Source organism: Anomalospiza imberbis, chromosome 6, assembly GCF_031753505.1.
Source record: "Anomalospiza imberbis isolate Cuckoo-Finch-1a 21T00152 chromosome 6, ASM3175350v1, whole genome shotgun sequence".
NCBI classification, from domain to species: Eukaryota; Metazoa; Chordata; class Aves; order Passeriformes; family Viduidae; genus Anomalospiza; species Anomalospiza imberbis.
This window is the reverse complement of record NC_089686.1, coordinates 22,666,864-22,689,356: the sequence shown is the minus strand read 5'-3', so window position 1 is coordinate 22,689,356 and position 22,493 is coordinate 22,666,864. Positions and strand designations below refer to the sequence as shown.

The following is a 22,493-nucleotide window of genomic DNA, read 5'->3' as shown; positions in this document are numbered from 1 at the left end:
AAGGAGATGAGACAGATTAAAAGCCCTTGTGTTCTGCGCTGCCCTTTTATTTAGTGGCTTCATCTCTGAGATGAAAGAAGTTGGAAATGACTTTCTCCGCATTTTGCTGCAAGAAGCTTCACGGCACATTTTTTGACTTTATTCCTCCCTTTGTCTCTTGTCCCCTTTCTGTCTCTCTTTTTCCTTTTAACCCCTGGAAGGTTTTGCTGTGAAATGTCATGGGACTAGGCAGAGCATTTGCTGGGGTAGAGCAATGACCCTGCTGCTCTCCCCATCCTACTGGGCTGTGCGGCTCCCGCTGCCCACTGAGGAGGGAGCTGGGCCAAGGCACTGCCACGACAAGCAGAGAGCATCCAGCCAGGCTTCCTCTCCTGCTTGCCTCAGAGATGTCCCTCACCTCTAACATACCCTCTCCTGTCTCCAGGCCCAGTAGCAGTTCAGCACAGGTGACCGCAGCCTCTGGGCAGGAAAAAACCCATCCTTACAAAGCCCAGTGATGGATAAGAATCCATGTTGGCTAAGAGTGCTGAGCATTTTGTATCCGGAGCATTTAATGAGCAAAACTAGTGCTGGGAAGTTGGGACAGTTCCCATTCAAGCATAAACAATTTGCCAGGGATGTGGGATGAAATTGATTGCAGACAAGGATTCAAAATTAACTTTTGCTGACCCATGTCTAGGTGAACGTTGTAAGACTGGACAGAAATGACATAAACTGCTCAAAACCAGATTATCCCAACAGCCTCATTATATTTCTTGAACTCCTAGTCCAAATTTTCTAATTTTTCCCCTGACACATCAGTGCTCCTTTGTGGCACCCTTTTAGTTCTTGGGACCCTTGCAATTGCAAGAGCGCTTTCATCCTGTCTGTTGCTTTTGCCCTATCTCTCTCACAGAAAACTGACCCTGCGTGCCAGTATGTTGTCTTTACTCAGGCCAAATGCTGGCAACATCTGCAGAAATTTGGGTTTGAGTGTTGAATGTGGAAAAAAATAATAGACAGGTGAAGTAAAATTTATACCAGTTGCAAAACATTTTGTCGACCTACAGAAATGGTAGAGAGCTAGTTGGGAAATGAGGGGAAAATAAGAGAAATTAGAGTGGGCATCTGCTGCCATCTCCCCAGGACATCTGAATACAGGATTTCTTGTACACAATTGTTTGTCTGGTTTGTTATCCTGCCTGGAACGGCAGCCAGTATCAAGTGCTTGAAATGAAGGGTAAGAAGCTCTGAAGTGATGTTTACAGAATAACCTTCCCATCAGGGGAGTTTCTCTCTAACCCAGACGTTTTGTAGCTGTTTTATATCCTGAAGCATGAAAAAGGATTGCAGCGGTGAAACAGGATTAGATTTTAGGAGGGATTTTCTCTCAGATCTGAGAGTAAAAAGAAAACCTGTATTGGAAATAGGAAGCTGGCAGGAAAACAAAATACTGCTAGCAAGTAAGGTGAGTTACTGCCCCAGAAAGGGTTAAAAAAACAAAAGGACAGAATTTTACAGGCAAATTGGTGCACATAAAGTAACTTTAATCAAGTCAACTATTGGAAATGGGATTAAAAAATCTACCTAATGACTGCTTTTCTTCTTTTAATATTTCTTTTCCAAGGAAAAAATAGAGAACTACAAGGAAATGAAAATGTTAACATGACCGCTCAGACTGGCATAAAGGACTGGTTAGATAAACAGCATGAAGAAAGTTCAGCAAAGCTAAATGAAGCTTGTCCTATTGGGGTGTAGGAATCGATGGCAAACTCAAGGATTCAGTTATTTTTGAAGTATCTTGACAAACTAGGGAGGGTGCCAGAGGACTGAGGAAGAGCAAACACAGCGCCAGTCTTTTGTGTGGGAGCAGGGAGGCAGCAGTGGTCTTGGCAAATATCACCCTTTCAGAGTAACTTCTGTTCCTGGCAATGTGATGGAATAAACAGAAATGAGGGAAAAAAGTAAGAAGGCAAAGGATAAGAGATCTGTGAGCAATAGGCAGCAGTATATATTTACAGAGAATAAATCACATCTAAATAAATCTGATTACTTTCTTTTGCTTTAATTTACAAAATTAGTGAAGAGAATAACTCAAATATAATATAGATATGGACTCTGGCAAAACTTTTGATAAGCTGCTCTGTAAAACATTACATGAAAAATGAACCGGTATTGGCCTGAATGTGAGTGCAGTTACATCGGTTAAGAAAACCCCAAACACCCTTCTGGGAAAAAAAAAAAAAAAACCAAAAAAAAACCAAACAGAAAACCAAACCAAACCCAAAAAAAACCCCACTCCCAACCCCCACCCAAAACAAAACCAAACCAAACAAAACCCCCAAACAAACAAACAATAACAACCCCAAAGAACACCCGAACAAAAAACCCCAGCAAAAAAAATCCCCGAAAACAAAACAAAACAAAACAAAACGACGATGAAAAAACCCCACTCAAAACCCGCTGAAGAAACATCACGAAAACTGAGAAATAAACGGAATACTATGCAAAATTGGAGGGTGACAGGTTCAGACCTAACTTTATTCTGATGGTTGCTGGTGATGTGTAAACTGGCATGATGGGAAAAGAGATGCAAGCCTTAAGGAGAGGGGAGCAGCACTGTGAAGTTTAATTTAGGACGCACATAACTAGCGTGGCAGCTACGAAATGGAGGCGTTTGGGTACCAAGTTTATTTGTTGTCTATTAAAAATAAAATACGGAAACCGAGCAGCTAAAGGTTACGTAGAGGCAAGGGCTGCGCCACTGGCAGGTGAGGGCTCTGCAATGGCTGCACTGGCGGCAGCAGGCTCGGCGTAAACACACACGGAGCAGCACGGACACGGCGGCGGCCCGCGCGCGGGGGCGGGCCTGGCCCGGCCGGGCCGTCAGGGCGCGGCGGCGGCCCCGCCCGCAGGCGGGGCGGGCGGAGGAAGTGGCCCGGGGAGGCCGGAAGCGGCGCTGACGAGGGGCTGGCGGAGCGGGGCGCTGGCCGGTGAGCGGCGTCGTGGAGGGGCCCGGCAGGGGGCTGCGCGTCCGGGGTGGTGAGGGCAGTTTTCCCGGCTTTTCCCGGTGAAGCTGGGGGGTGTCGGGCAGAAGCAGCGGCGTCTCCCTAGAGGAGGGAGTCAGTGCGGCCGGGTCGCTGAGGACTAAGGGAGGCGGCCTGCTGCTGTGGGTAGTTCGCCGGGCTGGAGGTGCGGGTGTTTCTGAGCCCGGGGGGGGAGAGAAATCGCACGCCTGCAAGACACGGGTAGGGAGAGGGGTGTTGTGAGATGAGGGATTTGGCCAGGACTTTGGGATTGGCACACTGACAGCCCTGAGGTGTAGGGGTGGTATTTTTCGGCAGTAGGAGTTGGGGCTTGGTCTCCTACACCCTGTTCTAAGGAGCCAGGGTCCCGCGTGCCTTGCTTTACAGCTGAAGTGATGCTGGCTTGCAAACTACCTGTTTTACCATCTGTTTTACTCCCAGCTTTGCTGCTTCTCTGCTTTTTGGAAGACTCAATCTGTTTGTCAAGCAGGCCGATCCTTCTCTGTTGCTTTACTGATGCCAGGTAGCAAAAACTAGTTGCCGGCTTCCATACCCTTTGGGATATGTAATTAAGCATGCTGCTTCAACACAAAAGATGAACCTTACGGCCTTTTCAGACACAGAGCACTCAACCCAACTGCTGCAGTAGAGAGAGAGCTGTGCCACCATGGCTAGAAGAGGGATTTAACCCTTGCAAAAAGAAGTGTTAGCCCAGGAAGTGGCATTTGTCCTGCATTGGGTCCTCCCAGGTAACTTCAAAGTAAGTGTCTAATTCCTTTAATGTTACAAAGGGTATAACATACTACAGTCCAGAGATGTGTTGGTAGCAGTATTTATTTCTGGCGCTAATTGTTGTCATTTTTAGTAGGCATTGCCAATGGATGAACTGGTGCATGACTTGGCCTCAGCTTTAGAGCAGACTTCAGAGCAAAACAAACTGGACGAGCTATGGGAAGAGATGGCCCTAAGCCCACGGCAGCAGCGGCGTCAGCTTCGCAAGAGACGGGGTCGTAAACGACGCTCAGACTTCACACATCAGGCAGAACATGCCTGCTGCTACAGCGAGGCCTCAGAGTCGAGCTTGGATGAAGCTGTCAAGGATTGCCGTGAGGTGCTGACAGCTAATTTCAGTGACTCTGATGACATGACAGTGGTCAAACGGCATCCAGCTCTTAGTGCCACCCTGAGGAGCAAGCAACACTTGTGGCACGAGTCAGACTCTTTTACAGAGAATGCACCCTGTCGACCTCTCAGGCGCCGACGGAAAGTCAAACGTGTGACATCAGAGGTGGCTGCTAGTCTCCAGCAAAAGCTCAGGGTGTCAGAGTGGAACTATGAGAGGGGCTGCAGGTTCAAGTCAGCCAAGAAACAGCGTCTTTCACGCTGGAAAGAGAATGCCCTTTGGACATCATCCAGTCATGGCCTTTGCGAGTCAGGAGAGAACAGGCCCTTCCTCAGCAACGGGGGAAGGAAGGAGCGGATGGAGTGTGAAGCCGATGATCAGAAACAGGGTTCAGATGAAAACATGTCGGAATGGTGAGATCTCAGTTTCTTCCCTGTGCTAGTCAGATGGCTGCCTTGCTTGCAGCTGCTTATAAATGCTGTGCCTTGGTTTTTGAAGTTCTTAAAATTATTCAATGCTGCTCTCTTTGTGAAGATGAGAAATATCTCAGCTGCTTCTAAACTGTAGATTTTTTCTAAGTCTTTCCTGTCAGTAATATATGATGACCCAGAATGCTTCCTTGAAAAGTTGGCAAGCTGGTAGGTTTCTGGCTCCTGTTACACAGAGTCCTCTGAAATGTCAGTGGCCTTGCAGCTACGACGTGGCATGCTTGTGGCCTCTGGCTTGGGGAGCAAACCCTCAACTGGCACTTGTATTGCGTGATTGATACGAACTGATCTGAGTTTCTTATTTTCAGCATTTACTATAAGAAGTAGTAGATAACAGATCAGATCTCCAATCATGACTGCTGGCCCTCTGTGCAGGGACTGTGTGAACCTCAGTCTAACCTTGCTTGTGGTTCTACATTTCTGCTCTTGATCTGATCGTCAAAGCCTAGCTATGGGGAGAATGTGGTGAGACGATGAAGAAGTTGAAGGGAACTTACGTTACTTACAGGATAAGCCTGTGCAAACAGTGGAGTCTGATGTCTTGATGTCCAGTTTTGGAGAACTTTGATGAATTTGTGGCAGAATCACATACAAGGGATTAAAATGAGACATGTAAATGCCATGGTCTAAATTTGCGTTGCCCTTGGGAATGTTTTCCCCAACCGTGACTTTTATTCTCCAAGGTTTGGGATCATAAAACTGCTTCTGTCGGAAGAGATTTTTCAGGTTAGAAAAGAGGCAACTGCTGAGAATTAAATGGAGGAAATTTCTTAATGAATGGCATACAAAAAGCAAATGTGATAGCTGATTTTCAAATTATCATTGTGTGAGAACAGCAGACATTGAGGAGACATTTAAAACAAACAAGAAGTAATCTTTTTCGTGAAACATGAGGTTTGGAACTCTGTACTGCAGGACATTTTAGAGGTCAAAATTTAAATACGTTCAAAAGGGAGATGTGGAGCATAGACCTATCGGGGCTGTTAAACATTACAGCCCAGAGGAAAGATCCTGCTCAGGAAGTCCTTAAACTGCTGACTTCTAAAAGCTAGAGGAACATACAGGGAAGTCTGTGTTTGTCATGTTCTCATGTTCTTTTCTGAAGCACTGTAATAGTCACTATCAGAGGAGAGTGGATTTGGATCCAAAGTAGCTCTTTGATACAGTATGGTTGTTCATATGTTGAGGTTCAATTAAGTGTTGTGACAGTCTAGTTCCTGCAGTTTGTCAGAGTGAACAGGTGGCACTTCATTATTACGGCTTTGTGGATAATAGCTGGAATTGTAAACTTCTCAGTGGTGTTTTCTGGGACCCTGTGAAAAGCTTAGGTTATAGTAAGTCCTCACTGGGTCCAGGGAACCACTATTGCATTTTTACTGGGTCAGTTGTGATTTTTGTAGCATGTAACTCTTACAGTGTTGTCACTTTTTCTTTTAAGAGTGGCTGTTGTTGCTAAAAAGTGGGTGTGAAGTGGGGCTTTATAAGAAACTTGTGGATAGAAACCTTTTGTTGCTAGTTGTTAAAGTAGTTTTATCTTCTCAGAGCTGTTAGTTAGTAGTCCAGGAAAAGATAGAAAAAACAGTTCAGGAAAAGCTCCTGAATAGTGCATGTCAGTTGTGATGGACTGAGAGATACCCTTACTAGATGTGGCAGTGATGGACAGTGATCCCTGAGTTGGTTTTTTTTTAACATTAGTCAGAGTCTGTTCCATCATGTCAAACTTGAACTTAAACCAGCAGGCTTTCATCCAGCCTTTATTTGTGCCAGCCTTGGAAAGAGTAAATAAAGAGCTATGTCCAGACTGTTACTTGAGGACCATGCTGGGAGATGGCTTTGTTCTGTCTCAGTTGTCCCTCGCTCTCAGACTAATTATTGTGCAAGGGTATGCATCAAATGACACTTACCATCTGCTGCCAAATCCTTGGGATTCTCTCTGGAAAGCTAGTGCTTGGAATAATTGACCTCTCCAACACCACATGTGTGATCTATGCTGTGACTCACTAGGGAGGGCCACAGTTGGAGGGAGTAATACATACAGCCCTCTTCACTGTGGAGTATCCCTCACAGCAGTGAAGGATCATGCTTTGGTCTCTGCTGCTCTAAATATAGCACTTTGCTGCTAGCAGCACAGTGAAACTGGCTGGTTTTGCCTCAGTCCCACTGTGCTCTAGCTGGTTTTTCTGGTAGAGTAAGAGAAGTACTTTTCAGAGATGTATGACAAGAGCATATCCTGAGGAAGGGAGAAGAAAATTGAATGCCTGGGAGAGCAAATGGTGTGGTTGTCATCACAAGCGGATGGGATGAAAGGTGACTGATGCTGCTTGTGGGACTTGTAAGCAATCTGTGGTGATCTAGTGATTTACAAAACTTTCATACTGAACTGTTTCCACTACTGTTCACTCCTCTAACAGTATGGAACATGACAAAACAAAATGGGTTTTCAGGCAAAATAAGTTCTGTATTCAGAATGGATTTTTTAAACCTTCTATTTCCTCCCCTAAACTGACAATTGCTTTGGTTTGTTAAGCAGGAATGAATCTGTAAATGCTAAAATATCCTGTATTTTCTCTGCTTTCTAGAAGACTTCTTATCCTAAGTCAGGTCAAAGACCTGTTTATTCAGTTGATAAACTCCCATTCACTGAGAAAGTCTTGGTACTGCATTTTTTTCTAGTTTGCTTGTGGGACTATGCCCAGTCCTTTCCTGGAGGAAGATGAGCTGCAGTATTGTGATTCAAGTGTGCATATAATGAAATCTTTGAAACTGTTTGCCAAACATGGCAAAAGGTGAACATAAATTGAGAGAAGGATGGATGTGGAGGAACACAGTAAGAAAATGATGATGGTTCTAAATTGGGTAATGACACCACCCAATGCCTGATCTATAAATAACTGTGGAAACAACAAAGGAAACAAGTGGTTGTAGTTTAAGCAGTCATTTGTATATTTGTACAAAGGTGACAATTAGCTGCTAAGACTGTTAGAAGTAATATGCCTTCCTGTCCCTAAATGTTTTGAGATTCCCTGCAGCCATAATAAAACAAGGCAAATGATATATTGAGTGCTGAAGTTTTTTGTCTTGTTGCTCTAAACTGAGTACTTCCAGAATGGTCTGGGTTTGGTTTGAGGGCAGAACAAACCGTAGTACAAGAGCTGTCTAAAAATCACTTTGAGTAGTGTGTTTACTTGTGAAAAATATGCAGTTGGTCTCATCTGTTTTCAAGTATCAATACTCATACTGTGACTTTTTGAAACCTGGGATTCTACTGACCCACCAATGCTGTGAGATTTCACTGGCTTAATGCTGATGTGTTTTTTGTGGATTAACCTGGATAGGCAGCTCAGCTCCATAAGTCTCCCTGCTCACTCCCCTGCAGGGATGAGCGAGAAAAATGGAAGAGTAAAATGAGAAAACTCTCAGCTTTAGGTAAAGTTGGTTTAGTAGGTAAAGCAAAATCTATGTGTGCAAGCAAAGCAAAATAAGGAATTCACTACTTCCTATCAGCAAGCAGGTGTTCAACCATCTCCAGGAATGCAGAACTCCATCATTTGTAACATTGTTTGGGAACACAAACACCCCAACTCCAAATGTCCCTGGCTTCATTCTTCTTTTTCCCAGCTTTTACTGCTAAGCATGACATTATATGATGTAGAATATCACTGTGGTCAGCCAGGATCAGTTGTCCAGCCTGTGTACCCTCCCAGCTTCTTGTTCATCTCCAGCCTGCTCACTGGCAGGGCAGTGTGAGAAAGCCTTGGCATTGTGTAAACACTGCTCAGCAATAACTAAAACACCCCTGTGTCACCAACACTGGTCACAAATCCAAAACATAGAACCAAAATGCTTCCATGAGAAAAATTTAACTCTGTGCCAGCCAAAACCAGTACAATGTTCTGACCTGAGAATGTGAGCATCGCTCATCCTGAATGTGCAGTTAAGTTGCTTTACCCTTTCGAAGGGAGCTGCTTTGATGACAGTCTGCAGTTGTATTCATGAGTCTTCCTAAACTGATGAATTGGAGGCCAGTCTCTCCATAAAAAAAAAAAAAAATCCTTTCTTGGAAGGAAAGTGACAAAGACAGAGTGTTCCGCTTCCCCTCCTTCTCCAGCCCAGCCTGACCTTCTGCAGCCCCTCGGTGCCTCTTGTTTTCTTATTTTTATAGAAAATCAATATCCCTCCTGACACAAACAATAGCTCAGGCAAAAGAATAAATGGGAAAAACCTGAGATCTCTGTCCATCACCTCTCAGTTTAACTCCCCCAAACTATTTAATTATAAGCATGCTTTGCTTCAGATGTTTGCGACAGTGAAATTGCTAAATGAGGACCATTTTAACCAAAGATTGGGTGATCAATAACACTCTATAGCAGTAGCTTGTTGGATCAATAGCATTCATTATTTCATGGTTAAGGTAAGTAGCCTCCTTTGCAAGTGGAGGTCATTAATCAGTGCTTACTGGACCTGCAGAAAGGCCTGCATAGGAGTCTAGTTTGTGTTCAACCCTGCAGTGTAAAAGTGGTAGTGAAGAGGGTGAAATCCCTGAAAGTTTGTTCCTGTAAAGCACTAGCAGTGATGCTTATCTGTAAGGAACTAAAGAGCTCTAAGTGCTACAGGATGCTTAAAGTACTGTTAATATGACCTGGATGCTTGTCAATGCTTTTTCCTTTCTCAGGCACCTTTCCTCTGAGGATGCTAAAAACCTTATGAAGCAGTCACTCGGTCCTCACATCTGCAGCTTGTAAGGATTGTTTATCCAAGCTATCAAAAGGGAAAGCAAGCATGCTAAGAGATTGGCCCAGGGTCATACAGTCTGTTGGTAGGAGAGCTTGGGATGAAACAATTAATTCATGCTTCTCAGTCCTTGGCCTTAATTGCTGTGGTATATATGTGGGAGGATGAATGCATGGCCAAGCTTTGTAATGGATTAATTTGGAATTTGACATTAACTTGCACGCTGGAAGGTGAGAATGCTAGGTACAGATTGTTTATCTTTTAAGTATAAATGGCCTTTATACAATGATGAAGATGCAGAGTTTTAGATATCCAGCATGATGAGTTGAGTTGGCTGTACTTTAGAGTGCATTTTCTAAGAACAACAATATACTCACAAAATAGAGTTTTATTCTGTGCCTGCAGTTCTTTGGAGTGACATATTTTGTGGTCCTTCATTATTCAGCCTTGTAAATCAAGGGGTTTCTGGTATGATCCAGTTTCCCTGGAAAAGAGGCATCCAGAGATACTTGCAAACAGCCTTCCCTGACTAATTCTAGTGCTGACTTACACTTGGTGTTCACATCTAAGGTCTTAGTGTTCAGGGAGTAGGCAGTAAGTAGTTTTTGCTTGTCCTAGTATCTCTCAGCTAAATCGGAGGAAGTACTGCCTGAAGTGTCCAAGGAAGGAGTTCAAGTCAGCATTAAAGCCTTCAGATGCTTGGGACTGACATGAGCGTGTACTTCTGCTACAAATACTTGTCTAGCTTTGCAAGTCAATTAATGGCTTTCTACACATAATTTCTAGCTCTATTCTTTTGTTCAAGAATTAAATCTTTAACTGCTTCAGCAAATGCAAAGCATGCTATGACAAGGTTGCGTTCAGCAGCAGCAAGTCATGCTATGCTAAGGTATTTAGCTGGAGACTTGTAAATGTCACAGCTGCTCTTTACTTCACGTAAAATAAAAGTTGTGGGGAGGGGAAGGCTGTTTGTGTGACAGTGTAACATTTTTGAGGAAAAGGAATCTGAAATAGAAAACTTAAAAGTGTTTTCAGTTAAGTGACCCAAGGACAGCACATAATTTCCTGGTGAGTATTCCAGATGATGCCATAGTTAGGTTATTAATTCTAGTACCTGAGGCAAATGCCATTTTATTGATTACTTCTTGATAACTTAGAACTAAACTATATACAGGATTCTTCTCTTTTTCAAGTGATGCAGCATTGATAAATTTTAATTTACTTTCTGTTCTAGAGAAAGTCATGTATCTGAAATTCAGTTTTTGTGAGACATGTAAAGCATTTTGGTCTTGGAGAAGCTAGTAAAATGTAGTAGAGTGGTTTCTGTATTGTGCCTGTTGCAATTGTAACCATGTTTTTTTCTCTGTTTTTGTTCCAGTGAAACCAGCAGTGTTTGCAGCAGCAGTGATACTGGCCTGTTTACCAATGATGAAGGCCGCCAAGGTAACAGGTGTCCTGTGATTTTCCTCATATGCTGCTAGGGAGTGCCTTACTTTCTTTACAAATGCAAAGAAAGATCTATGTTTGAAGAGAGACAGGGAATTGTGTGAGGAAAAACCAGTGGCAGGGAGCAGCTAGAAGGTAAGCAATGAGATGAGGGCTGCAAATGTATGATTTTCATAACACTGCACTTTTTCTGATGAAATACTTCATGTATCAGATCCATAATATTTGCAATATAAGAAGCTATTATTGTGCCAAGGCACAGACATGTAAGAGGAATTTGAGAGCTCTCCATAATGAAAAAACGCAGCTTATGATTTCTCTAGATGTTTTAAGCGTTGTCTACATACCATTAGTGCCTGAAATCTGTTAGTTGTTTTCTCTATGGGGAGGAAGAGAAGATGAGAAAAAAAATTACTTAATGCTGACAAGTCACATAATAGACTGTGCTAAGAAGATGATTAAAATACATGATGGGTTTTATTTCTTTAAATATGTGTTCCTTCTTTGCTCTTGTGTGCATTAGTTGAATGTTGTATTTTCAATGTCTGTCGTAGAAATGGCATCTTAGGAGTTTTGAGTGTGAAGTGCAATCTGGTTTTATTTATCAGCCACAGCACAGTGTTCAGTTGATGTGGGATATGCAGAAGTGTGAAATAGGTTGTAGTAGGCACACAGGCATTGAGGACTATTACATTTGGAGCATGTGGAATGTGACCCTAGAGACCTGCAATTCTGTGCACTCTGATTCTGTCACATTTCACAAGCTAAGATTTGGATGAGCTCTCTTCTGGGAATATATGAGTGCTAAAGGAAGTAGCACCAGTAGCTCAACAGGATATGCTGCTTTCACTAGCTTGTTAATGGCCCAGGTACCTGTGTGAAGCAACACAATGATAGCAAACATGCTTATGTGTTTTCTGATGGCTGTAGGACCAATCTGTGATCTTAGGGGAGTATAATACTGTTCTTAAGAGCAGGGATTTCAAATATCAGCTTTGACATTTGCTGAAAAATAACTATTTCCAGACTCTGGTTTGTCAAAGGCAATAGAAAAGTAGAATCTCTTGCCCTCGCTTTTTACTGATGATTGTTCCAGACTCTGGTTTGTCAAAGGCAACAGAAAAGTAGAATCTCTTGCCCTCGCTTTTTACTGATGATTGTTCAGGGGGAGCTGAAATTAGTGAGCACTTTTATATTAGATGATGAAGCAGAGTGGTGACTGAAATGTTTTACTTCATCACCTGAGATAAGATTGATGGAGACTGGAGGCTTATCTATATGCTTGCCCTATATACTTGCCCTGATTTTATACCCTGTTTTAGACATTAAAACCGCTACTAGAAGTAGGATGCTCAATATACAGGAGCATGTAGAAATATGACTTAGATAAATTAAGGAAGTCCAATTACAGCCTTCCCTGTCTAGGTAAGAGAAGAGGTTTGTCATCCTTGTCATCAGGTTCAAACAGTTGATACTGTGATAGCTTTCTGGCCAAGATGTTTTAGCTTAGATTGTGTTTAAAGGGTTAAAAATATTGTTGCACTTTCAGACTAAATAAAAAATATCTCATTTTCCTTTTTTTTCCTTGACAATTCTTAGTTATAAAGTAAATAAAAAAAAAACAACAGCTTTCCATGCCAGTGAGATGGAGAGAGCACAACATTTTGGTTTTTTTCTGTCACAGATCATCACCTTATAAATAGTTTTCCAGCACAATTACAGGCTGAAAAATGGAAAACTTAAGCTGGCAGCATTCTTCAAGAAATGCAGTTTTTTCTCTCCTTCTTTTGAGGTTGCATCATGTAATATTTGTGCTGTTGCTAATTAAATAAATTGTCTCTGCAACTGCACATACCAGCACACTTCTGTGAGCAGAGAATGATCCTAGTTCATAATTTGATTGTAAGGTGGGTTTTTTTCTGTTTTTTATTTGTTACATGCATTGGGATCTCTCACAGTGAAAATTACTGAATATTAGCATATGATGCTGATTGTTAAAGTTTGTCTTGTGAAAACAGTGATTTAAGGTATGACAGGGCACAATGCCCATATTTCTAGGAGTAGTTTTGCACAAATTAGGATCTCTTAGAAGAACTCTCCAACATTACTTAGTTTTAATTTACTATGAAGTGGAGATGGGATTTTTATACTTCAAGATATAACTGGTAGGTCAACTTCATACATGACAGAAAAAAACATTGTCAGAGCTTTGGGATAAAGTGTTCTGGCTGTCCTACCTGTTGCTGATCGGAGTTGGTTTTGCGTGTTGCTTCTTCTGTTATGTGCAAGATAGCAGCATTCTTACTAGGATGAGGTTTTTTTTTTACTTTCTTGTGTTCTTTTTTTAATTTTCTTTTTTCTTTTTTTTTCCCAGCAAGATGTATGAGTAGGCATAATGAACTTTGGTCAGGAATAATGTAAGTCAGTGAGGAAAGGAGAGTAAGTAGGGATGCTTGAATTGAGACTTAATGGTAGGCAAATAAGAATTTTCCCTAAGGCAGATGTGTTAGTTTTTTAAGGCAAGATGAAGCACCTTGCAATTACATGGGACTGTTTGTGAGTTGGACTACTGAAATGCTACGTGTGTCAGGTTCTTTGCTCTCCTCCTGCATTTTTTTCATACACTGCTCATGTGCTACTGCTCTCAGGCAATTTCTGGCCAGACAGATTTACTATGAACAGTGTCTGATGCAGTTCAGTTTTAGACTGCAACTGCATTAACTACATCAACCCAGCTCCATGGAGACTTTGGCCATGACTTCTGTTGCTGCTGCCTTAGTTTTCCAAAGGGTTTGTAGTTCTTAGAGATTCTAAGAAGTTGATTGAAAACAGCTCACAGCATGGTTAGTACTTACACTCAGAGTGACCATTTCTGATAGTTACATGTTTTTGTCTTAGCTGGTGTCTTAGGAGACTAGGGGTCTTTGTCATCAGTATGTTTCTTTTGCTTACTCTGTGAGCCTGGTCTTCCCCTCTTGTGAAGTTTCTCCTGTGACAGCCTGTAACGTGCCGAATGTTTGGCCTCTACCGGTGTCGCAGTAATTACTTCAGAGAAAGAGTTCTGCATAAGACATCACACAACATTGAACTAAGGTTGATGAGATGCAGTAGCAACAGAGTGCTAAACCTGCCCTAGGCAGGTCTATAAAGAGGCTTTGTTCTGCAGGGAAATTCTGGAGACTGATGAGTTGGATAGTTTAAAGCGTTTAGTGAGGCCCCATAGTTACTGAGGATCATTGAAACAGAATACAAATATAAGGCTCTTCAAGAATGAATTCCTAATGAGACTTCAGCTCTTTCACATCAATATACCTACTTGTAGTATTTTGAGGGACTGTCCCAGGGTACCTTGATGTCATTTGTGGCTAATTCCATCCTATTTCTTTAGGAGATGATGAGCAAAGTGATTGGTTTTATGAAGGAGAGTGTGTTCCAGGATTCACTGTCCCCAACCTTCTTCCCAAGTGGGGAGCTGATCACAGATCTGAAGTGGAGAGGATTGACTCAGGCCTGGACAAGCTCCCTGTTTCCACCTTCCTTTTGCCCTCACAGCCAGCTCAGAGAGGTGAGGTCCATAAGGAATTGTGTTTGAGAACTTATGATATGATGGCAAGAGTATATTCTTTTCATAGGTGTTGCATTTAAACTGGTATTGGTGATCTATTTTGGATTTTTTAAAGATCCAGTTAAGAAAAAGCTGCACTATTGGTGAATTTACTGAAACAGTCATACCAGCTGTCCACTGGCAGTCTTCCTTTTTTTAAATGTAAGGATTTTCTTTGATTTGTGAATAAACTGGCATATATGCATCTTCAAGACTGAAAAACAAGAGAGAGAGGATCTGATTTGATTACAGAACTAAGGAGTTTTCCTGTTGGCTTTGTCAGGAGGAATCTTCTGTGTTCATTGCTCAGTTTTTCTGCATTTGGTTTTCAGGATTTCATGCTCGCCTGAATCGCCTTCCAGGAGCTGCTGCCCGTTGTCTTCGTAAAGGTCGAAGGAGGCTGGTTGGCAAGGTATGCCCTTTGAAAGATGGTCATTTTGTATTTCAAATTCTGGTCAGTCCTGAAGTACTATTCTAAGATGCCATATAAATTGTTTTCTGCAGAAAGTGGTCCTGTAAATTTTTTGTTTCATGTATTGTTTGATTTGTTTAACTGCGTTGTCTGTCAGAAGATGATTGAGTGAGTAAGTGGATTTTAAGGCACATTTGGAGTGGCAAAGACAGCTGATCAGCACTGAAAGCAGTATGAAAGGAGGCCTGAAGAAGAATGTCAAGGAGCATAAATATCAAGAAGATTTAGACAGAATGTAGGGGAAAATGATGATGGCATGAGACTTGTGCATGCTCATCTGAGACTGCAAGGGCAGAGAGGTGCTTCAAAGGTGAAGGAAGGCCAAATTTTATATAGGGAAGAAGACTGATATGAATGGCAGCAAAGGAAGGTGGTTTTAGCAGTTGCATTTTTAGTGGGAAGACAGGAGAGTAAAAAGGTAAATGCAGACAAAGCTGCCCAAAGCTATTGACTAGTTCTATTATACATAGGGCAAGCACCAAACAACATGTCAGTCCTTTTTCTAATAGAACAAACAATACTTTGCAGATGTATTTCTAAAACAGAGGGATACACCTGGTTGGGTCTGCATTGTGGAGTATTGAGCACTGCTGTTCATTGTAAAAGATGATTCTGAGAAGGAAGGTGTTGGCTGTGTTTGGCTTTTGTTTTTATTGTGATGTGCTCTGTGCTTTTGAAAACATTGGCATAAGTTCTAAGCTGGCTGGCTGTAGTCTGCTAACAAGGTGTGTTGGGGGGGCCTGGAGTCTAGAGGAGTGCGACAGCTGCCTTCTGTTCAGTCATACTTGAAAGATCCTTGTCTGCCCCTTCTTTCTTCCACTCACCTTGCTTAATTGTAACCGGCATTCAAAATATGAATCCTCAGCTGGCAAGAAATTGACTTTACGTAGGGTTCCTGAGGCCACCTGCGAGTGACTGGGCCTGGCGGCACACCTCTAATGATCCAAATGAGAAGGATAATATTTACTTGTTTAATTCATCTTCATCACCTTAAAGGGATCTTTGTCATTTGCAGCGGAGGTCACTGCTCCCCCTTCCCCATCTCTCGAAATTGTAATCATAAATAATGAGTTTCATTCAGAGCTCCCCGCCAGCGAGCTGCTAATTACCAAAAGTACAGCTTGTAATTTACACAGTAATAAACTGTAAATTTAAACATTATGGCACTTTAAGTTAATAATTTTCCTGCTGTAACAAATAGCCCATCTTTCACCCCTGCTGCTACAGCTGCCCCCAGATTTTGAGTGTGTTTTGCCTATGTACCTTGCAAAAATGAACCTTACCTGTGGAAGACTTTTGCCCTCATCTTCAGCCCCTTGCTGGAAAGTATACTTCTTTCTTGGAGGCAGTGTCTATGCAGATGTGAACAGCTGGTGCTTCAGGCTGTGCGTGTACATGTATGCCAGCATCGAGCACGTACACAGGGCAGCATCTTGCAGGAAGCAACACGCTCCCAGAGCAAGTCCTTTCTCTCAGGACCTGCCTTTTCTTTAGTTGCTGGAGGTCCTGCTGCTGAATTGCTGCTTTCAGAAAGGGCAAAAGCATCATGCTTTCACTCCTTAATTTATTCATTGGTGGTTGGTGAATCTCCACTGTTAATGTAACAGTGTAGTGTCCTATCTCAGCCCGTTTCTAGCCCAACTGACCTCAGTAACATGGAAAGAAGCACTTCCCAGCTGTCTCCCCTGCTCTCATGCATCCTTGTGCTGCATACTTTGTTCTAGTCCAGTTTATGGTGTGCCCCTCTGCAAGCAAATATCATCACTGAAAATAAAAAACAAGCCTCATAAATAAAATGGAATTATTTTCTGCCATTCTAATTAGTTAAATCATCTCAGGTGAAGTTCTAAAAGGAAGGAGTAAACATGTTTAGCTGAGAGGGGGCTGGTAAGGAAAGGATGTGACCCAGGGGAGTAAGATTTGTTCTTACTAGCAGCAGCAAACTATTCTCTGCTCACTGTGTGAGTTTGCAACCTTTTGCCTGTCTTTGTGTTTCAGGAGACCTCCATGAGCACTCTGGGCACCGAGAGGCTAGGTCATATTGTTAGTGATCCGCGCCAGAAAGAGTAAGGCCCTTAACAATTGTTGCATAGAACTTTGGGAAGGAAAGAAGAGCTGTAGGATCCTCTTCCCTTCTTGGGGGGAAGAACATGAAGAACTGGGTGGGCACTTACGTATAACCTGTTGAATGGGAGACACTATTCTACTGATGGCTTCACTGTTTTCTTACTCGTAATTGCTGACTTCCCCTTTGTTATATGTTTATATAAGGCTGCCCCAGTGTGTGGACGCTACTCAAATGCTCTTTTTTTACAGTCAGCTTTTTTTTTTTCATCCTCCCTTATAATGTGCCTTTGCATTAACTGCAAATCTTTTGGACATTAAGAGAAGACTGAGCCCCATATGTTCATTTTTTAAAATGCTTCTTTATGGAGCTGTACTATGGGCATATACCCAGACTGCAGAAATGATGCTGACAAGGCACCTGTGAAATTACTTTTTCTTTCTTTGGTGTTATGTCTCCTTCCACAATTAGTGTATTTAAATTGTAGTCAGCACTGGAAACAGTCTTGGTGCTTATCCTTTGGCATCTCCCTAATGCTGTTCTGGGGAATGGGTAGGTAAGGATGGCATGTCTTGACTGTAGTGCAGTGGGTCCAGCCTTCACCAGCTGTTGATACTTAATTTTCTTCCTTGAATCTGACATTTGTTGTTTTTAATATGACTCCTGATGATGTTTAATCTTTTTCCTTCTCCCTCCATCTTTGTTCTTCCTTTTTTCTTCTTTTCTTATCCCCAACCCTCCTTTTTTCCCCCCCATGTTTGTTCCTTGGCATTGCACCCACCTGTCCTTTCGACTTGCCTCGTTCCAGTTTTTGGTTACCATCCATGGGGAAGAGAGATCGCAACCAGGTAAGGTGACTCTGCTTTTCCTTTTTTATTTTTTCGGTTTCCTTTTCTCTAGAAGGAGCACAGTGCTGGCTTCTGATTTCCCACACACTGTGGCCAGTGCACTTGAGGTAAGGCAGTCCTGTTCCTTCTCATTTTGGTAACTGATGTCTTCTGGATTTTGAACACAACCCATTTTCTGGGCATTGTATTGTCTATTTAAACTGAATAGCTCAGGAACTCCTTTTATTTATCTCCCTGTTTCACGTTAGTGTTTGCCATCCTTTCTGACAGTGAGTGGGAGGGAAAATGCCTCTTGACAGGAGGAGCTTTGGCCTCTCAAAATTCCATAAGAATTGGAACATTTTTCTCTTTTTAAATGCTTTGTTTTGCCTTGTTTGGCTCAGGCTTCTACCTGATAGTCTCATCCACAGAGAAGGGAAAAAAAATGGTGAGCTTAAATTATGTAGTTGAATAGCTGTAACAGGAAAATGTAAGAGGTGATAAGCAAGAGAAATAGGCATTCTTGTAACTGAAACTCTTGTGTGTGCACTTTTATATTCTCCAGTAAGTCTTTCTTAGCTTCAGTGCTAGGAGTTTTTTTTTTTTTTTTTTTTTGCTTTAAGATATAAAAGCTCAGGTTCTTAATAGCAAAGAGAAAAAAAACCCACTCTTCCATTTGCGCACTCATGTTGTAACATGGCCATGCACACTCCTTTCTATTCCTATATGAGTTGTTTTATGGTTGGTGAGCAGTAGGCCTGAATTTTTTTTACCTTTCAGGTGATTAAAAATGCATATATGGCAAGAAATAATTTTCAAGCCTTTGTGCAATTGTGTATTTTCTTTTAGTGAGAACATTTTACAGATTGCTTTTATATTGCTATAATAATACTCTTGTCTAAAGATAAGAGTAACTACATAAGCTTTAAAATTACAGAGGGTTCCTGGTGATTCTCCCTACTGTGCAGTTGCAGCATTACTGACAGTAAACGAGCAGTCCCACTTAAGGAGGAGCTCCCTGATAGCGGCAGCTTTGTGGTGCATCTTCTTTCTTAGAAAGGTGGAGGGTAAAGGCCTAGTACTGAGTTCTGAAGTTGAAGAGAGCTTGTATGAGGAGTCCAGCTACAGGTGTGGATTGTTCCTTTGTGCTTATTTAAAAATACATCAGTAATCCTAGTAATACAAGAAAAGTGTTCTGGAGATCGGTGTAGCACTTTGCAAAGCAGATGGAAATTCATTTTGTGCTTGAGGTGTGAATTATAAATAAAGAGGAAATGCCAAATGGAAGTATAAAGCAGGTACCCGAGAGAAACTACCAGTCTAAAGCTTCTATTTTCATATTGAGCAAAGTTTGTTCCATGCATTGATTGACCAGATTATTCCATTTCTGTCCTGACCATTAAAAATCCTGACTACTGCATTTTGTACAACAAGCTGTCTTGCACAGGTTTGATGCCCTCTAGATTTGTCTAGTGTATGTCTAATGGAGTATCTTAGATTAGCCTGACCATGCATTGTTGCAAAAATTTGTTTTAAGCAGTTTGCAAAGACAGCTTGTGAGGTTGGAGGGGAGTGAAGGAGCAACTCGCTTGCAATGGAATGAATTGGGTGCTCATTGTGAGCTTAACCTGGTGGACCTGTGTCTTCTAGAGGTCTGTTTCAGTGATATACACAACCCTTGGGAATACAGGAACTGCTCTGTGCTTGCACTATTCATAACAGTGACTTTTTTTCTCTGTAATGTGAAGATAGACAAGAGGCTTTCTGAAAGAGAAGCAGATTTTTTTCTCATGGCATGCAGCAATAGAACACTTGTGCTCTTAGTCAACCAGCATTTTTAATAATGCAGGTTGGAAGAGGAGTGTGCTGAGGCTGTCTGTTGTGAGAAGATGGTTATGAGATTTGCTGTTCCACCCTTTGTGCTAGCCTTTTGTCTGAACTGACAGTCTGTTCTCATCTAGTCTTACCCCTTGAGGTGCCAGAAGGGTCTCCTTATACTATGTGAACAGCTGAAAGTCTCCTTATACTGTGTGAACAGAACAGATCTGAGGAGCTTTATCTGGACATTATTTCTTTTAATGCTTTGCTTGAATAAAATCTCTTGACTTTCCAGTTCAATCCATTATCTCCTCTGTACTCTCTGGATGTGCTTGCTGATGCTTCCCACCGAAGATGCTCACCAGCACACTGCACTGCCAGGTAACTCTCTTGCTCTGCTTTCTTGGGGTGTCTCACTTCCCTCTCCTGGGATGTCTTCAGTAGTACTGTGTGGTCTGAACAGGAATGGACCTGTAACTTAACATGCTTTTCCCTGGGAAGTCCATGTCGAAACTTAGCACAAAATGTAGCAATGCAGTTTATTTGAGAATTTCAATGAACTAAGTGCTTGCAGTATATGAATCAGTGTATGACAGACAGGCAGAACATACTGTTCCTTTAGAAATGACTGCAATGTGTTCCGAAATGTGCAATGAGTTGCTGCAAGTCTTTTTTATAGGTACAAATGGACATAGTATCATTGCCTACTATTAAAATTGGAACAAGATGAGAGGGAAAATGCTGACAAACTGGTGTGGGTGACATGCTGAAGCATTTTGCTATCCTAGGTGTCTAAAATAGACCATCTGAACAGATTAAAAACTCACCTGAGGTGACCTCTAATAGCTTGATACCTCTCTATAGCAATAGCTGAAATTTAGATCTGGTTTGGCCAGATGTTAGGTATATTTGAGTCTGCATAGTTCGGGTTAATATGCTATTCAGGCACCTTCTGCTGACTAATTCTAAATTAAATTCAAGTGTTGGCTTTAGAAGTGACTCCTGGTTTTGTGCTGCAGGTGACTGTCTAAAGGTAAGGTGCCCTTGAGCTCTTTTCCTGTGCAGGTAGACAAGGCCTTGCTTTGGACACAGTTCTGCTTATGTGCTTGTACCAGGGGCCCAGTCTGAAAGAAATGTCTGGACTTTCAGCTTCATGGCTTCCTTTCCCTTGTTAATTAGCAAATAGAGCATGAAAAATGTACTAAGGTTGTATGTGTCTGAACAGAAGCTTGGCACCCACCCAGCAAAGCCTCTCTTCCCACTGGCTTCTGCAGGGAATTTTGCGATGTCGCACCATGAGCTCATGCTGCTGTAAGCCAGCATGTTAAAGCTGGAAAAGGGGAGGGAGGAAGAAATCAGCTCTTAAATGTTCAACTGGATGAGAGTAAAAGGAATTCAGAAGATTGTGCATCAGCAAATTGATTTCCTTTCTGTGCTTTTGCCCCACTCTGGGGATATTTTCTGCCTGTGTAGCAAGAAGATTGAATGGTCTCTGCATTTTCAGCTAGGATAACATTTCTTTTGCCTCCAGTGTTTTACTTGGTGCTTTGTAGAAGTTTGTCTTCCAGAAAGGTGAGCTGGACAAATCCTGCTTGCAAATTCAAACCGGGCAAAATCTCTACCTTTGTGATGGTCAGTGAAGGCCCTTTGCAAAGCCAAGCTCTTTGCAAGGGATTTCTAAACCTGGAGGGATTGTGTTTGCTAAGTTTTTCTGGGTGTATAGTCTACTTAAGCAGTTAATATATATGTTTGGTTCCCTCTTGTAATGAACAGATGACTGGTGTCCTGACAAACATAATCACTGATGAGTTGTTACTGAGTTGACAGAGAAATTGTACCATCCCAGATGCAATAGTGTTCTTAAATGCCTGGAGTTTGAGAAAATAGTTCCTATTTTAGTGTGAAATGTGCTCAAGAACGTTTATAGGAGAAAGAAATATGAAAAGAATTAATGTGTTTTGTGGCCCCAAAACACATTGGGGCCACAATGTGGCAAGGGTTGAACTCTTCGGTACAAGGAGCTTCCTTTATGTAAAGATGCTGCTAAGGGCACAGAAGGAGATTGTTCCTTCAGAGAAACATCTGCTTGATAGTAGTTCTTTTTCAGCTTTATATGCCAAGCATACTCATTAGTAGTCCATTTTCTTACAGGAGGTTCATCTGATCTCTGTAAGCTCAGATAAACTGTTGCCCCAGTTAACATCTCCTGCTTCTGCCATGTATGGAATCAATTTCAGTAGTTTGTGCTTCAGGAAGCTTCTAACAGCTTGCACCTCATCCTGGAGAAATTCTGCTCTGAAATTTGCCAGAATGGGATGTGTGTGTGTGTGGGAAGCAAATCCTCTCAAATAATATGAAACACATTGGAAAAGAAATGGTCTTGATCTTGTGGCCATCCAGTTTCTCCAACCTTATGCCTGCTGTGCCATGCAAAATCTCCTTTCTCTGCTTTGTTTCTGCTATGACAGAGTATATCCAGTGGAGTATATTTACCAAATTGAGTCTTTTCTCTGCTATGGAACTGTTTTCTTTGTCTCACTGGTGGATTTTGGTGCAGTTTATCTGGAAGACTGGTAACCCAGTACTTTAGTTTAAGCAGAGCTGAAGGCCGAATAGTGAGTGCAGCTGAGGATTGAGAAGGAGCCTCCTCGATACTGACAAGCTTATGTGGAAGGTTCCTTGGGAAGTCTTATTTGAAAGGCAGTATAAATCGTACACTACCTTTCTTGATTTATGTCTGTGATGAGAAGAGCTTTCATTCAAAGTGTATGCACAGCACTGGGAATTTCACACCCATCATTAGAAGCAGTTTTGTGTGTGTGGTGACTGTTATCATTAGTGGTATAATTTTATTTTGTGAAGCAAGGAGAGTTTTCTGCTTTCTTGCAGTCCTCCCAAGGGATGGCTGGTGTAT

The 22,493-nt window shown here is 42.0% G+C and overlaps 1 protein-coding gene and 1 long non-coding RNA gene across 14 annotated transcripts in view; one reads left to right on the top strand and one right to left on the bottom strand.

Moving 5' to 3' along the window:
• Nucleotides 1–1,505: 1,505 nt before the first annotated feature.
• Nucleotides 1,506–2,780, bottom strand: LOC137475465 (uncharacterized). The gene is made up of 2 exons (XR_010999910.1): nt 2,514–2,780; nt 1,506–1,904 (listed from the first exon to the last, which is right to left on the bottom strand). It is a non-coding gene; the product is annotated as an uncharacterized lncRNA (long non-coding RNA).
• A 70-nt stretch (nt 2,781–2,850) lies between these two features.
• Nucleotides 2,851–22,493, top strand: part of GPATCH2L (G-patch domain containing 2 like) — a 32,873-nt gene continuing 13,230 nt past the window's right edge. For 2 of the 13 annotated variants that reach the window (XR_010999899.1, XM_068192776.1), the window contains exons 1-9: nt 2,851–2,972; nt 3,447–3,765; nt 3,871–4,541; nt 10,726–10,790; nt 14,182–14,358; nt 14,730–14,809; nt 16,868–16,935; nt 17,835–17,889; nt 19,875–19,960. Coding sequence is in view for 11 of the 13 variants with exons in the window: in XM_068192776.1 (XP_068048877.1) it covers nt 3,883–4,541; nt 10,726–10,790; nt 14,182–14,358; nt 14,730–14,809; nt 16,868–16,935; nt 17,835–17,889; nt 19,875–19,960 (1,190 nt within the window). In the remaining 2 variants the exon portion in view is untranslated. Of the gene's footprint in view, nt 2,973–3,446; nt 3,766–3,870; nt 4,542–10,725; nt 10,791–14,181; nt 14,359–14,729; nt 14,810–16,867; nt 16,936–17,742; nt 17,783–17,834; nt 17,890–19,874; nt 19,961–22,493 lie in introns of all 13 variants that reach the window. The other 11 variants (XM_068192779.1, XM_068192780.1, XR_010999900.1 and 8 more) reach the window with 10 other exon arrangements.